Source organism: Vombatus ursinus, unplaced genomic scaffold (genome assembly GCF_900497805.2).
Source record: "Vombatus ursinus unplaced genomic scaffold, bare-nosed wombat genome assembly UNPS02014945.1, whole genome shotgun sequence".
In the NCBI taxonomy this organism is placed as follows: domain Eukaryota; kingdom Metazoa; phylum Chordata; class Mammalia; order Diprotodontia; family Vombatidae; genus Vombatus; species Vombatus ursinus.
This window is the reverse complement of record NW_020954723.1, coordinates 29,407,175-29,422,027: the sequence shown is the minus strand read 5'-3', so window position 1 is coordinate 29,422,027 and position 14,853 is coordinate 29,407,175. Positions and strand designations below refer to the sequence as shown.

At 41.0% G+C, this 14,853-nt stretch overlaps 1 protein-coding gene across 8 annotated transcripts in view; it reads left to right on the top strand.

The window, feature by feature from the left end:
* The window catches only part of LOC114030098 (sodium/calcium exchanger 3), a 216,225-nt gene extending 201,919 nt beyond the window's left edge, over nt 1–14,306 (top strand). For 6 of the 8 annotated variants that reach the window (XM_027844784.1, XM_027844781.1, XM_027844783.1 and 3 more), the window contains 4 exons: nt 6,304–6,428; nt 7,149–7,248; nt 9,547–9,822; nt 11,421–14,306. In XM_027844784.1, the coding sequence (XP_027700585.1) occupies nt 6,304–6,428; nt 7,149–7,248; nt 9,547–9,822; nt 11,421–11,797 (878 nt within the window). In that variant the 3' untranslated portion in view covers nt 11,798–14,306. The remainder of the gene's footprint in view (nt 1–6,303; nt 6,429–7,148; nt 7,249–9,546; nt 9,823–11,420) is intronic. The other 2 variants (XM_027844787.1, XM_027844785.1) reach the window with 1 other exon arrangement.
* The last annotated feature ends 547 nt before the right edge of the window (nt 14,307–14,853 follow it).

Below are 14,853 nucleotides of genomic sequence, written 5' to 3'. Positions count from 1 at the left end.
CTCTCTCTCTCTCTCTCTCTCTCTCTCTCTCTCTCTCTCTCTCTCTCTCTCTCTCTCTCTCTCTGGTGATGCTGCTTTGGTGTTCCTCACAGATGTCCAGGATTCCCTAGCATCAGCTTCCAAAAGTGGTAGCCTCCCAGAGTTCAGAATCACTAAGGGTCAGTTCTACCTGGATGTCTCTGACCTACTTAGTAGCTGCTGAGCAGCATGACTCAGATTTATTGAGACAACTGTCAGAGCTTAGTGAAATTCTAGTCAGCTGTGATCTTGGGGTGCTATGATCTTGATTTTGATTACTGCTCTTGGGGTCTACCTCCTTCTAAGAGGAATGTTACAGATAAAAGGTTAGGGCCATGGGCTACTGGGTGTTTTCTAGAGGGGCCATACCTGTCAAATCTGACCATACTAAATGTATTATGGTTAGTCATTTCCATGGGAGGGTGGCTGATTAGCTGAGAGTTTGGACCCAGTCAGTGAAGAGGCAGCTTCTGTTTTTCCTCTTCACAGGCTTTATTTTTCTCCAAAAGCAAAATCACGTGACTTTGGTGGCATTGAACAATAAACTTGAGTCAGAAAGCCTGAATTCCATTGCTATGGACTTTCATTCTAATATAATTTCATAATCCCCTATTTATTTTCCAATAACTCAGAGGCATTTTAGAAACAATGCTTTGAATTCCTTATAGTGAAATGCCATAGAAGTAAAGCATCAAACTACAATGTCTTCTATCACCAAAAATATTGGTTGGTTCTGGGTCTTGAAACACAAGTAGGGCTTTGTCCAAAAAGATTTTACAATATAGTTGCAGGGACAACTGTTTCAGTTGTTCAGTCATTTTTCAGTCCTGTCTGACTCTTCATGACCCCTTGTGGGGTTTTCTTGTCAAAGATAATAGAGTGGTTTGCCATGAGAAAACTGAGACAAACAAGCTTAAGTGACTTGGCCAGAGTCACACAGCTAGTAAGTGTCTGAGGCCAGATTTGAACTCAGGAAGATGAGTCTTCCTGACTCCAGGCCTGGCACTCTATCCACTATACTACCTAGCTGCCCGAGACTGCTGTTACATCTACATAAAACAAATAAATAACAGTAAAAGGTAGCATGTACTACATATGCAGTGCTTTGCACCACCTCTTTCTCCTCCCTGGACAGAAGCTAGGAGGCTGTTTATAACAGTTTAGGTCCAACAGACAACTTGAGAGGCCATCCTGTGGACTGAGCAGGAAGTTTCCTCCATGAGGCAAAACATAGAATCATAGCTCCATTTTCCCAAGCTAGAATGTATGATTGCTGTTAGGGTTCATGTCTCTGATCATACCCACCACTGATGGTAAGCCCAGCACTGTTGCCTTTGGTTTTTGATGGTGGCTTTGTCTTTACTTCCTCTTTTCAGTTCTGTTGAACTCAGGCCCTTATGTCTCACATGACCAACCCTTTCTCCTCCCCTAGCCTAAGCCTTCCAATAGTCCTGATTCAGCCCTGGCCTCTATTCCATTGCCAGAGGTATTGGGAATGGAAAAAAAGAGAGAATTTGGAATTCCAGGATGCCTAGTGGATACCCCTTTTATCTGCTTCGATTGCATCCTACTGCTTCTGCACAGGTTCACTTGTGGCTGCAGAGCTCTCACCTACTAACAGCACTGCGCTCCTCATTCTGGCACCTTAAAAAACGTTTCCATATGGGACATTAACTCTCTTCCATTTTCTCTCTTTTTCCTGTATGGTTTCCATTTTCAAATAGCACTCCTGTTGTCTCCAGGTAAGAGGTTTGTTTTTCTTCTTTTTTCTTCCTGTCAGTTGTCAGATGGTTTCTGCTCTTTGCCCCTTTTTAAGGGACACTTGTGTCATAGCAGGGACTAAGGTTTGGCAGTCAACTTGGGGATGTCAAGGATATTTAACCCTGGCAAGTTCTTCAAAGGCTTGAGGCCTCGTTTCACTAATTTTACACAGTTTTGAATCAGAAGTAGTATTCTTAGCATCATTTTTTACATGGACTTATAGGGGAAGGGGGCAGGAACATCGCTACTGTTTCCAAATATCTGAAGGGCTTTTCATATGAAAGATGGATTAGCTGTATTCTGTATGCATCCAGATGGGAAAAGTGGGACCAGTGGTTGGATGTTAGAAGAAGGTGGATTTAGCTCAAGATAAGAATTTACTGACAGAGATATCCAAAAATGAAATGACCAGCCTTATGAGGGAAGAAATTTCTCTTCATTGAAAGTGTTTAAGCAGAGTTTGGATAACCACTTGTCAGGAACATTGCAGAAAGGATTCATGAATAAAGAAGGGGTTGGCTTTTATAACATCTAAGATCCCTTTCATATGTAAAATTCTTTGGGCCTATTATTTAGCTGGTACCTTCTGACTCTTAGATGGGAAATGGAACATATGAACAAGACTCCTCCCTAGTCCTAATTCATCCGATATCTCAATTAGGTAATGGGAGAACGAGAGATTGAGCTGTATAGCCCCTGAAAACAGGCTTTTGAAGATGAATTTTGAGGATATATTTTTGTTTCAAAAGCTATAGGGGCTTTGGTGGAGGGGACCCCAAACTGTCAGCCAGAGTTAGAAAAGTCAGTTATGTAATAATTTGGGAACTTTATTGATTTTTGAAATTTTCTATCTCATTAATTCAATTCAATTCAGCAAACAATTATTAAGCACCCACTATGTACAAGACCCTTTGCTTGGTGCTGAGACCCAAGCTGCTAGAATGCTTGAAAATGTCATCATTGACCTTCATACCCACTTATACCAAGAAATATGTAAGTAAACTCAAAGAAATATTTGAAGCTTTTCTCCTGGCTCGAAATAGAAATGTTGGAATGCCCTAATGAAAGGAGTCAAATTAATTTAAAAGAGATTCTGAAATAAATTTTAGGCTTACAGTGAGATTCGTTCCTGAGTCTGGGGTATGCTTCTGTGAGTGGGATCCAACTATGAAGTATTAGTTAGACTCAAGGCAAAAAGTTAGCATTGCCTTTCCCCTGGGTATTAGAGAGGAGCTGCAGCTAATAGCTTAGTGCAGAAAGGGTCAAGGCAAGAGGAAATGTAGTTTTGTAGGAAGATGTTTTATTACCTTTTAAGAAAATGTCATATATATCGTTTTAGACCTTTCAGTGAAGAACCATCTGAAGTTGTGTGAGGTACAAAGGTCTTCTTGCTAGCACGTGCTACATTATTTTTCAGTAGCTGAAGCCACCCTTCAAACTTAATGCTGGGTTGTCAATATAGATCACACATTTATTTTAGTGAGTTCCTTTTTTAATGGTGTGGATAAATCCATCTGTATTTCTTTGAAAAGAAGGGAGGAAAAGAGGTAGAAAAGGAAAAGAGAAGAGAAAAAAAGGCAAGATGACAAGAAAAGGGAAGAAATAAATTTGGTTACAGAAGCTTTATCTTTACTTGTCCTACTTTTCCCTTCTCTCTGATAATTTTCATGGTTTAATTCTGTCACATGGAGTTCTACCAAAATCTTCAAACATTTTCACTAATTAAAATTATTTTTTTTCAGGATTTCAGATTAGAGGAAAAGGCTTTTTCTCCAAAACTTATTAACTTCCTACTCTAACCCCACCCTCCATGGATGTCAATTTTCATCTGCCTATAAGCTCAAATTATACGCAAGAATGCATCTTTATGGGCTTCTGAATTTGGGAATCTATCATTTGGGAGCATGACTTAAGTCCATTGGGTAGTCTCAAGCTTTTTTTTTTTTTTTATAACTATTTTTATAGGGTGGGCAACCTCTGCCGGTGGGGTAATGGAAATTAAACCTTTCTATGCCTTTACTGTCTAATCAAGCCCAGGGATGTCTTCTGAAATCCAGGGATACTCTGTAGTTACTTTTCCCATGTGAAAGGGTTTTTGAGTCATCACCCATAACTTCATCTGCTTTAAGTTTGACGAACTGTTCTCTCTTCATATGCTTTTCAAGCCTCTATTTTATCTTCCCTTCCTCCTCTGAAACTCTCCTTCCTAGTCTTCAAATTTTAATACATTTTGCTCATACACCAAGCAGACTGTCCAGGTCATCAGTAATCCCTACTTTCCCTTGAATCATGGAGGATTCCAGTCACATCATAGTGCATAATAGTGACCAGAATAATTGTTTTCTGGCTCAGCTTTCTCTCAAGAAATCCTAGTTGGGGTTTGAATTCAGTGGAAGGAACAAAAATCTACAGTATCCATACTGAAGATGAAACTGAGGCTCAGCATCTGTAGTGCTTTGGAGACATGTAGATCAGCAAATAATTATGGAAGATTTAATATTATAAAACTCTTTACTAGATGCTATAGTATATACAAGGTACAGGGTCCTAGACAGAGATTCAGAAACAGATACAGAAATTTATATAGAAAGCTGTATAATAAACCTGATTGCCATCACAGAGAAGTGGATAGGTCAATAGGTAAATCAATATTCTACCTAATAGATATAGTACTAGATTGGCAGATAGACAAAGACTTACATAGGGACACTGACATGTCACTAGGGAACTCATTATGTTGGCATAAGGAGCTGTGTGGCCCATGTACAGATATGACCTAGGGGAAAATAGCACATCTCTGCCAGACAGAGTATAACACTTCTTTTGTGAGACAGTGACATCCAATAAAACACACACACGCACACACACACACACACACACACACACACAGAATCCATGCTCTGATTTCTGAGGAATCTGATGGAGTGGCCCTAGGAGCCTAAGGGGACTCTTCAATCACTCCCTAAAGGGGAGGCAGGTCACTATTGTGTGTCCAAAGGACTGTCTTCCAGGTTTATTTACACTTTAGGCATAGCCTATTGTTGTCTAAAGGAATTAGCTGTTGAGATGCTCAGATGATGGGGCCAGAGGAAATAAAAACATTTGAATGTTGTCAATTCACCTGGAAATTCAAGAAGACAATTTCCCATAAAAGAGTCCTAACCTTTTTTTGGGAATAATCAAAGTCTGGCTGCATTTTAAACCTAGTAGGGAAAGACAGCACCATGGACAGTTCTGAGGCTGCTTGGTATTAATGCTCCAACCTCCCTATTAAAGTTTTTTAAAAATTAATTCTTCAGATTTCCCATTAGCTATTGCCGTCCTTGATGCTGGGGAAATCCCTCAGTGGATCACTCATTTTTGATCCTTTTAATGGATCCCCACACCAACATGAGCTGACGTTAGTTTTTTTCCCCCTCTCACACCAATTCATCAAGCTATAACGAAAGGAAAGGCCTCATGGCATCTCTGTACCTTGAGACTATTCAAACACAGGAATCCCCAAGGAAACTCAGCATGTGGTGTGGAAGTAATTAAGGTACCAAATGAAAGAATTAATTGTATGAGCACATGCGGAACTAGATGTGTCTAAGTCAAACTAAGCTCTGGAAAGAATAAACTGCCAAACACTTCTTATTCTTTAAGACAGAAAATATATCTGTCTGCATATTGAAGCTGCCTTAAAAGGGACTTGCCAGCATAATTGGGAAGAGCCTCTGACTGTTGCAACCCAGAACAGTCTCTACTGGCCACAGAGTCAGGATGCTAGACTTCCCAGGGGGAGCTCTGGGAGGAAGCAAAGAGACTGATTGGAGTTGAAGAATCAGAATTGTTTTGAGAAAATTTTGCCTAGCTCCCATGGAGTTAGTTTGAGGCATCACTAGATGAAAGCTCATGAAGCTTTTGGGAAATGTTCCAGATTCCTTATTGTGAGAATGGCATGCTCTTTAAATGCCGATATTCCTGGAAGCTGCCTCCTTCTCTTTATTGGCACCATCCTAGTTCTGAAGCGCTATAAACAGCTGTTTATGCAATATGGCAGGCATTTCTACTGGGTCCAATGTTCTTTACTTTCCACCCAGGACTATGTCATGAAGTTATTGTTCAGCCATTCAACAGTTGCACTTTTCCATATGAAAGATGACGGAATATGCATGTCAGTGGAGGGGAAGCTAGAGGCATCCTTATCTAAAAAAACAGGAGCCAGAATGACTTGGAGATAGATGTTGGGCAAGGATTTGGGATTTATGTCTGATCCTGTCAGTAACTTATTGAGTGACTTGGGGATGTGATTCAATTCCTTGAGGAATTTCCCATATGCAAAATAAGACAGTAATCATTCTGTGGAAATTAATAGGATATCTATAAAGGACCAGGATCTTCTTGCTAAAAGTGCTAAGTAATAAAGGTGTTAATATGCATAAGAAATGTATGTTCTTTCTCTGCTCCTTTTACCCAAAGCACTGAATTGTAGGCTTCTGGGGAAAGTGTCCTGAAGCTTGGTTTTATTTTGTTTTGTTGCAGATGTGACCGACAGGAAGCTATCCATGGAGGAGGAGGAGGCCAAGAGGATAGCAGAGATGGGAAAGCCAGTGTTGGGCGAGCACCCCAAATTAGAAGTAATCATTGAAGAGTCCTATGAATTCAAGGTCAGGACATCCATAAGATTGAATTGAAAGAGTGCTGGTATGGGAGGCAAGAGATTTGGGGTTTAGGTCCAGTTCCACCATCAAATGGCTGTGTAAGAGGGGAAAAGAATTAAAATTGTGCTGTGTCTCAACTTTCTAGTCTGGGAAATGGATATAACACTGCCACAAGGGGGAAGTTATGAGGACAAATTAAAGAAATTAGGAGGGATTATAAAAATGCTACTTATTTAACATTTGTATCCACTGGCAGGTCTCCTAACCTCTCAAGGCCTCAGTTTCTTTTTCTTCATACTGAAGAAGGTGATCATTGTGGTCCCTTTCATAGCTAAATCCTGTGATGCTAAAATCCTATGACCAGATGATCTCTAAAGTACCTTTAAGTTCTAAATCATATTTCATCATAATCATTATTACAATTTCATTGTTAAAGCTCAGGTGGTATAAACTTATTGCAATAGCACAGGTCCTATTAGAAATGGTTATTGTGACTATTATTTCTGGGGAAATGTGAGGAAAGAAAAAAAAGGAGAGAAGGGTCCTTTGATACTTTTCAGTCCTCAGCCTACACAAATCCATTCATAATTTCCCCAGCCTCCAGCAATGAAGCACTCTCTCATCTTGCTCCCCTTGCCCCCTGTCACCATTCCAAATAACATAGAATTCCTCAGTGGGCCCTGAGAATTCTGACCTCACGGCTTCAGGTTTCTATTTCTTTGACAGAGTACAGTAGACAAATTAATCAAGAAGACAAACCTGGCCCTGGTTGTGGGGACACATTCCTGGCGTGATCAGTTCATGGAGGCCATCACTGTCAGTGCAGGTGAGAAGCATTAGAGTTATGGATGCCAAGGAGGTTGGGCAATACTGGTGAGAAGGGGTAGCCAGTGGGGGAAAGAAGAAACATTGGTCCATGGCTTAGGAGAAGATGGAAATTCCTATTTCTGAGGATACCCATATGCCAGGATTCATTATCCTACTCCCAATTGTGCAGGTGAATGGTAACACCCCTCTCTGTATATTAGTTTCCCCTTTCTGCAAAAAGAGAGGCAACACATTCTTTGCCTATTTACTTCTGAACTTTGAGAATTAATAAAATTGTGGAGGTGTCTTTTAAAAGAATTTCATTTATATCTTTTGTTTTCATATCACCTTCATTTCTGAATATATCTCTTCCCCCTCTCCTACCCAGCAAACCATCCTTTGTAATAAAAAATAAAAAAGGAGAAGAAAAGCAATTCAGCAAAACAAACCAACATATCAACCAATTTTGACAGCATGTACAGTGATAGAATTCTCTACCTGTGTATTTCTTCAACTCCTTTCCGAGGTCAAGCTTCATTATAAGGTGGTTTTAGCTCCTTAAGAAGACATTCTCCTGTCAAAACTGGAAGCTGGATATTTCACTTTTTTTACTGTTGGCCTGAGATCAAAGGACTATCTTTAGTGATGTCCCATGGCATTGCTGTAGACCACAACTCATAAATACTGCCATGAGGTAGAAAACCACAGCGCTAGTGTGCGCTCTCTCTCTCTCTCTCTCCCTCTCTCCCTCTCTCCCTCTCCTTATCCCTTACGATATCAGCAAAGCACAAGTATGTTCGTCTCTCAGCAAATGGTGAACAGAGAGTTGCTGACTAGCCATGGCTGCTTTCAGAACTCTTCATTGCCATAGCAACCCACAAGGTCATATCCCACAGGTCCCAGTGTCAGAGTAAAGTTATAGCCCCGGAGAGAAGACTTGGTGCTGACCCACTTTCCAGCATCAATGGCTAAGGATCCATCCTCTCCTTCTGTTACCCTCTGATCACTGCTTTGGTCCCTTGATAAAAAGAGGCCAAAGGGGAAGGAAAATAGAGGAGTAATGCATTTTCTGGTGTTTAAGGGAACTCTTGAAAAAAATTCAGCATTGAATTACAGACTATTAGAGCTGGGGGGAACCTTGAAGGTCTATTCCAATCCCTTCATCTTACAAATAAGGAAACTGAGGTCCAGAAAGATGATATGATTTTCTAAAACTCACAGAATGCAGAAAAAAATGGACTCCATGCTTTCTGACACTGAACTTGGTGATTTTCTTGCCATAAAACACTGCCTATTATGAAGCCCAGACTACTCCAAGCACGCTATGCCATCACAGGGTGAATGTGCCAACTGTATGTAGGTAGAGTCTTTTCCTAGTAGACAATCTTGGCTTATTCAAATTAGGATCCACCTGCCTTGTCTTTAGGTTTTGGGGACATCTTGACAGAGAGGGTAAGTGTAGTCAGTAGAATATCTGGGATTTCAACCCAGGTCCTCTGACTCCAAATCCAGGATACCTCCATTAGTAAAATGAGGCAATTGCACTAGATGACACATCCTTTCCAGTTCTAAATCTATGATCCTATGAACTCTTCCTCCTCCTTTTAAAACAGCAATGGTTATTCCCTCCGAAGTTTGATGCCTCTGTTTTCCCTGACAGTGAGAAGTGCTATTGGCTTTCTTTTTTGCCCATCTATCCTGGTCCATGAAAGATCATCTGCTTTCTTTCTTTCTCCTTCCTGGAGGACCCACGTTGATGTGATGAAAGCTGCCAAAGCTTTTCCCATCATCTCTGCATTTTATTGATACTACTATGACATCCTCAAAAAGTAGAAAAAAATTGGGGGGGGGAAGCACTGATTAGATACAGTTTCTAAGTGTCTAAAATTGTCCTTTCTGGTTATCTGTTAATATCTCATAAGCACAGATGACCAATTCCTGGGTTTTATGATCAGTTTGGTATCATGTGTTTCATTACAGTAGAGAAGTAAATGCAGTTCCTCCTACACCACTTCATCTCAGCCTCTGACCTAAATTCTGTTTGAGATTGGCCAAGAGATAGCAATATCAGTCTGTTGTGGTATAGCCTATTTAAAGGAGCAGTTTCTTGGGTCTGCAGGACTCTCTTCCTGCTCCCTTTGGGAAAAGGTCTAAATGCCAACATGTGCTCACACATGCTCACATGCACATGCATGCATACACACATGCACACAGAGGAATATAAATTCTCTGCTAGTTAGCTGGATTTAGAAGGAATAAGGAGTGGAAAATATGATCTTCTGTACACTTTACCTGCTCCCATTTTTCTTGATTCCAGCAGGAGATGAGGATGAGGATGAATCAGGTGAGGAGAGGCTGCCTTCCTGCTTTGACTATGTCATGCACTTCCTCACCGTCTTCTGGAAGGTGCTATTTGCCTGTGTGCCCCCCACAGAGTACTGCCATGGCTGGGCCTGCTTTGTGGTTTCAATCCTCATCATTGGTATGCTCACCGCCATCATTGGTGACCTGGCTTCCCACTTTGGCTGCACCATTGGCCTCAAGGACTCCGTCACAGCCGTTGTTTTTGTGGCCTTTGGCACCTCCGTCCCAGGTGAGAGTATGGGAAGAGGATGCTGAGAAGATGGGGTTGGTGGGGAGAAAATGCTATGTGACTCATGTATGATGCTATACTTATCCCTGCTCCTCAGCAAAAACAGTCATTTTAGGGCTTGGGCCAGTGGTTCTCAACAGTTTCTCTTAGGCTTATTAGCCAACAATCTTGCACAATGCTTTACGGTGAGGAAATGGGAACTTTACGCATACCATGCCCCGTTCCCTCAGAATCCTGCCTAAAATGGCCCAAACTCAGGATATCCTTAAATATGAAGAGGTTGATCCCTTGAAGGCCCTTTAGGACTTAAAGCCAGAAAACCTCTTGGATGACTTTCATCAAGTCATTCAACTCCCTCTAAGCCTCAGTTTGCTCATTTGTAAAATGGGGCTAATTCTACTTACATCACAGTGATTGTGTGAGGATCCAACAACATAATGCATACAAAGTGCTTTCTGAATACAAAATTTTATTGTTATCAGCCCCATCCTTTTGCTGCACTACAAAAATTAATTACAGGGTATAGGGAGGAAGGAAATAAGCATTTATTAAGCACCTACTGTATGCCAGGAACTTTACAAATATTATCTCATTTGATCCTCACAACAACTCTAGGAGGTAGATACTGTCATCATCCTAATTTTACAATTACTGAGGGACAAGGAATATAAGACACTTGGCCAGGATCACACAGCTTCTAAGGCCGATTTTGAACTTGGGTCTTCTTGACTCTAGGCCTGGAGCTCTATCCTCTTTGCCACCTAGCTGCTTGTAAAACATGACACCTATTCTCAAAGAGCATATGCAGTCAAGCGTTATAGACTCCTTCTTGTCTCTCAGTGATCCCAAATAACTCAACCTGGTCTAGTTTAGACCATCCCATGGAGCCGACCGCACCTTAGGACTCAACCTCTAATCATCTACCTTTGTTAGCTCCCTGACACCTAGAGTTCAAGGATCACCACAGAGCAGATCCTGAAAAACAATAGGGTTTTAGAGCTAGAAGACTCAAGAGATCATCTTGTCCAATCACTGGACAGACTCCGCAGTCCTAGAATACCCCATGCTGGATAAATGTCCAAAGTGCACATCATCGGGTCAATCGCAGAATCATAGATGCCCCCTCATTTTACAGATAAACAAACTGAGGCCCAGGGAACTGAGCTGGCTTGTCAAACAAAGGTCATCCAGCTGGTTTGGGTCAAAATCAGGATCACAGGCTAAAGTAGACCAGCAAGTGTTGGAATGTAAAAATGAATTTTTAAAATGGCCCCAGGCTTTAAGTCATACATACGATCACAGATTTGAGAAATAAAGGACCTTAAATGACCTTAGAGGTAATTTAATCCAACCCTCTCATTTTCTAGATGAGGAAATTGAGGCCTAGAGATGTTAAGTGATTTGTCCAAATTCACATAGCTAATGACCATGAAAGCCAGGACTTGAACTGAGTCTCCTAATTCCTAACACATTGTTATTTTCACTACACTGCACCATACCACCTTTTGAAGTTCACCTCCAAGGGGTAGGCCATTCCTACGTATAAGACTCAGTTTTTTCCACCCCACTTATTCCACCCCATCTTTTCCCTATTCCAGACACCTTTGCCAGCAAAGCAGCCGCCATCCAGGATGTATATGCAGATGCCTCCATAGGCAATGTCACGGGTAGCAATGCGGTTAATGTCTTCCTGGGCATTGGCCTGGCCTGGTCAGTGGCTGCCATCTACTGGGCCCTGAAAGGACAGGAATTCCACGTCTCAGCGGGCACCCTGGCCTTCTCTGTCACCCTGTTCACCATCTTTGCTTTTGTCTGCATCAGCGTCCTCCTATACAGGAGACGACCCCACCTTGGTGGGGAGTTGGGTGGCCCTCGGGGCTGCAGGCTGGCCACAACTTTGCTCTTCGTGACCTTGTGGCTCCTGTACATTCTCTTTGCCACACTGGAAGCCTACTGTTACATCAAAGGGTTCTGAGCAGCTGAGGGCCGGTGGATCCAAGGAAGCTCTCAGCCTCACCACCCCCCTCCAGTGACCACCAGGATGTTTGGCTGAGGAGAGAAAGCACCAGACAGACATCCATGTCACTGGAACACCATCTTCTGCTTGAATCTCCCCCAGTCTAGGCCCTGGGACTAATGGACAACATGAAGGGGAAAGTTGTAACCAGTCAAACAGAAAGACAAAAGAAGCCACAAATTATCAAGTATTTAAATACAAGCCAACAATAGCAACAAAATCAACTTCCACCTCCTTCCTACCCACAGTCCCAGCCTTCATAGCAGAGGATCACGCCCATCTTCTTACTGCTTTTCAGCTCCATTGTATTTGGTTGTTTCACGTTCTCAGGGTTGGGATTTCTCTTGTGGGTCTCAACTGGATATCTCTCTCTCTCTCTCTCTCTCTCTCTCTCTGTCTGTCTCTCTCTCACACACACAATGTTTTCACATCTGGCTGACAGCTTTGGAGGCAAATCAGATCACAATCATTTGACTTGGCCTCTTTTTCTAATTTGTATCATTATTATTGTTATTATTATTATTATTATTTGGTGTCAGGTTTACCTCATTGTTTAGTCTTTTCCTCCTGACATCCGTGACAAAGGTGAAATGGAGCAACACTGGGCTGTTGTATAAAGAAAAGTGTGAATTTTTCAGCCACAAACAATTTCACTCTCTAAGGGACATCCATTATGATTCTGTCCCTGTTTCCTTTCTTCCCCTCAGAGTCTTTTATAGGACTGATATACTTAATGTGAAAAGATATATGTGCGTGTACGCGAACAAATACACACACAAACATATATAGCCACACTCATACATTTTTTGGGAGAAAAATCGAACATTAGAGCTTCGAAAAAGGAAAAAAAAACCTTAAAACAGAACAAAAATCTTTGTGTTTCCTGCCCCTGTTGTTGCATTTTGAATACAGCTTTTATATGTCTATCAGTTCCTTCATGACCATGGTATTTTATGAAGAACTATCTGAATGTGGATTTACTCTGGGGAAGTGATAGGAACGTAAGGCACAAGATAGAAAAGACCTGGCAGAGGAAGGTGTGATGTGTGACTTCTTGATCTTCTTTGATTTGTTTTTTGAGGTAGGATGAGAGGCATGTGAATATATCAAGATTTTCTTTAAGGCAAAACAAAAACGTATCAGCTATTTGGTGTTCTCACCATTTGGTGCTTTTGAGAAATGTTGACTTCTCCATGATCCTACCACCTAGAGTATCATTGTGCTAGAGTTCACCAAATTTCTTAAAGTCACATGAATTTGAGAGAAGCTGGGAGTAAGAAAGACTCCTTCCATCTGCTACTCTAATTTCTCTATGCCTTTGAGAGATGAACCCCGAGTTCTGTGCAGTTCTTGTAACTCACCAAGGTGGGATATGTTGGCCAGATATCTCTTAATGGGCTCTCATTTTTTCAAAATTTCATGAAGATATTTTTCCATCTGTACCTGAGTTATTTTTCTGTGATCATAATTTTCTGAGGTCCTAGTTTGGGGAATGACACTTCATGTTGTTCAGATCTTGACAAGGTTTGAGATGTCTTGTCTTTAAAAATACACACACATAATCACCATAAAACTGCCGCAATTCTTCAGGTTTCTTCATTGACATAAGTACATTTTTTAAGAGTAAAAAAGTGAAAAGAGCAAAAAGTACTCATTTAATTTTAAACCCATTTTTAAAGAAAAAAAGTGCTCATGTCATAAGGTCTATTGACAGTCACCATTGGAAATTTTGGGGTGGTTAAAAAAATAAAAGCTATACTCTATCTCTTTAAAAATACATGCCACTTATCCTTGCTTTTCTTACCTGCAAAAGGCCAGAATGCCATTTTGGGTCCTCTTCTCAATGTAATTGAGATGAAAATGTCATTTATGGTGAAGTGTGCTTCCAATGATGCTATTTGTGTCAGATTTTATTTCAAAAAGACAGGCTAGCACTGGCAGAGGAAGCTCCAGTAGGGCCAGACTAGAACTGAAGAAATTGCAGGGTAGCAAAGGCTGGAGCAACAATTCTTGCAGAAGGAAAAGGGAGGTAGGAAGGAGTCTTTTGTCATGGGAAGGAATGTAAAAGGTTGTGAGGACTAATCTCAAATGGAGAAAAGTGAATCTTTTTCATAACCCAAGGACACATAATTCTCTCTCCTTCACAAACACATTCAAATACACTAAATTTCATTCCAAGTTGGTATGTCCTATAGAACATGCCTATGATGGGATTGTTAAGGTCAGTATCAGAAAATCACAAAGACAAACTTGGTGTATTTATACAGTAAAACTGAATTCAAGTTAACATCTGGGATTTGCAAAGGAGATGGAATCAAGCAACATCAACAAACACTTGAAAGTGACTCACTTGTGCAAGGTGGGCATGTGTATTTCTTAATTTACATTTGTCAGATGCAAACCTATAACACTGTTTAGCCAGTTGAACAGCAAAGAAGAGAAATTATAAAATCCATATGGGACCTGATTTAACTTCTACCCTTTGTTTGGATAATTATCAGGTTATCTGGATGTTCAACTCAATTCAACTCAGGATATATTGTTTGTATTTCCCTGTGTGTAGAGTACCATAGAGATGTCAAAAAGTGAAGTCAACAAGCATTCATTAAATGCCTACCATGTGCCAGGCACTGTGCTAAGCACTGGGGATACAAAGAAAGCACCCCCCCCAAAAACCTAAAATAAACAAAAAAAACCCCAGATGCTGCTCTCAAGTATCTCACAGTCCAATGGAGGAGACAACATGCAAACAATTATGTACAAATTTATCATATACATGGGGTGTGTGTGTGTGTGTGTGTGTGTGTGTATGACAAATAGGAGATGAATATCTGGAAAGAAGGAAGGTGTAAGAAGACCGGACTTGTAGAAGGGGTCAAGTTATGAAAGCCTTTAAAAGCTAAAATAGAGGATTTTATATTTGTTCCTGTGGGTAGTAAGGAGTCATTGGAGTTTACTGAATTGGGGTGAGAGAAAGAAAGACATGGTCAGACCTGTAAAAAGATCACTTTGAT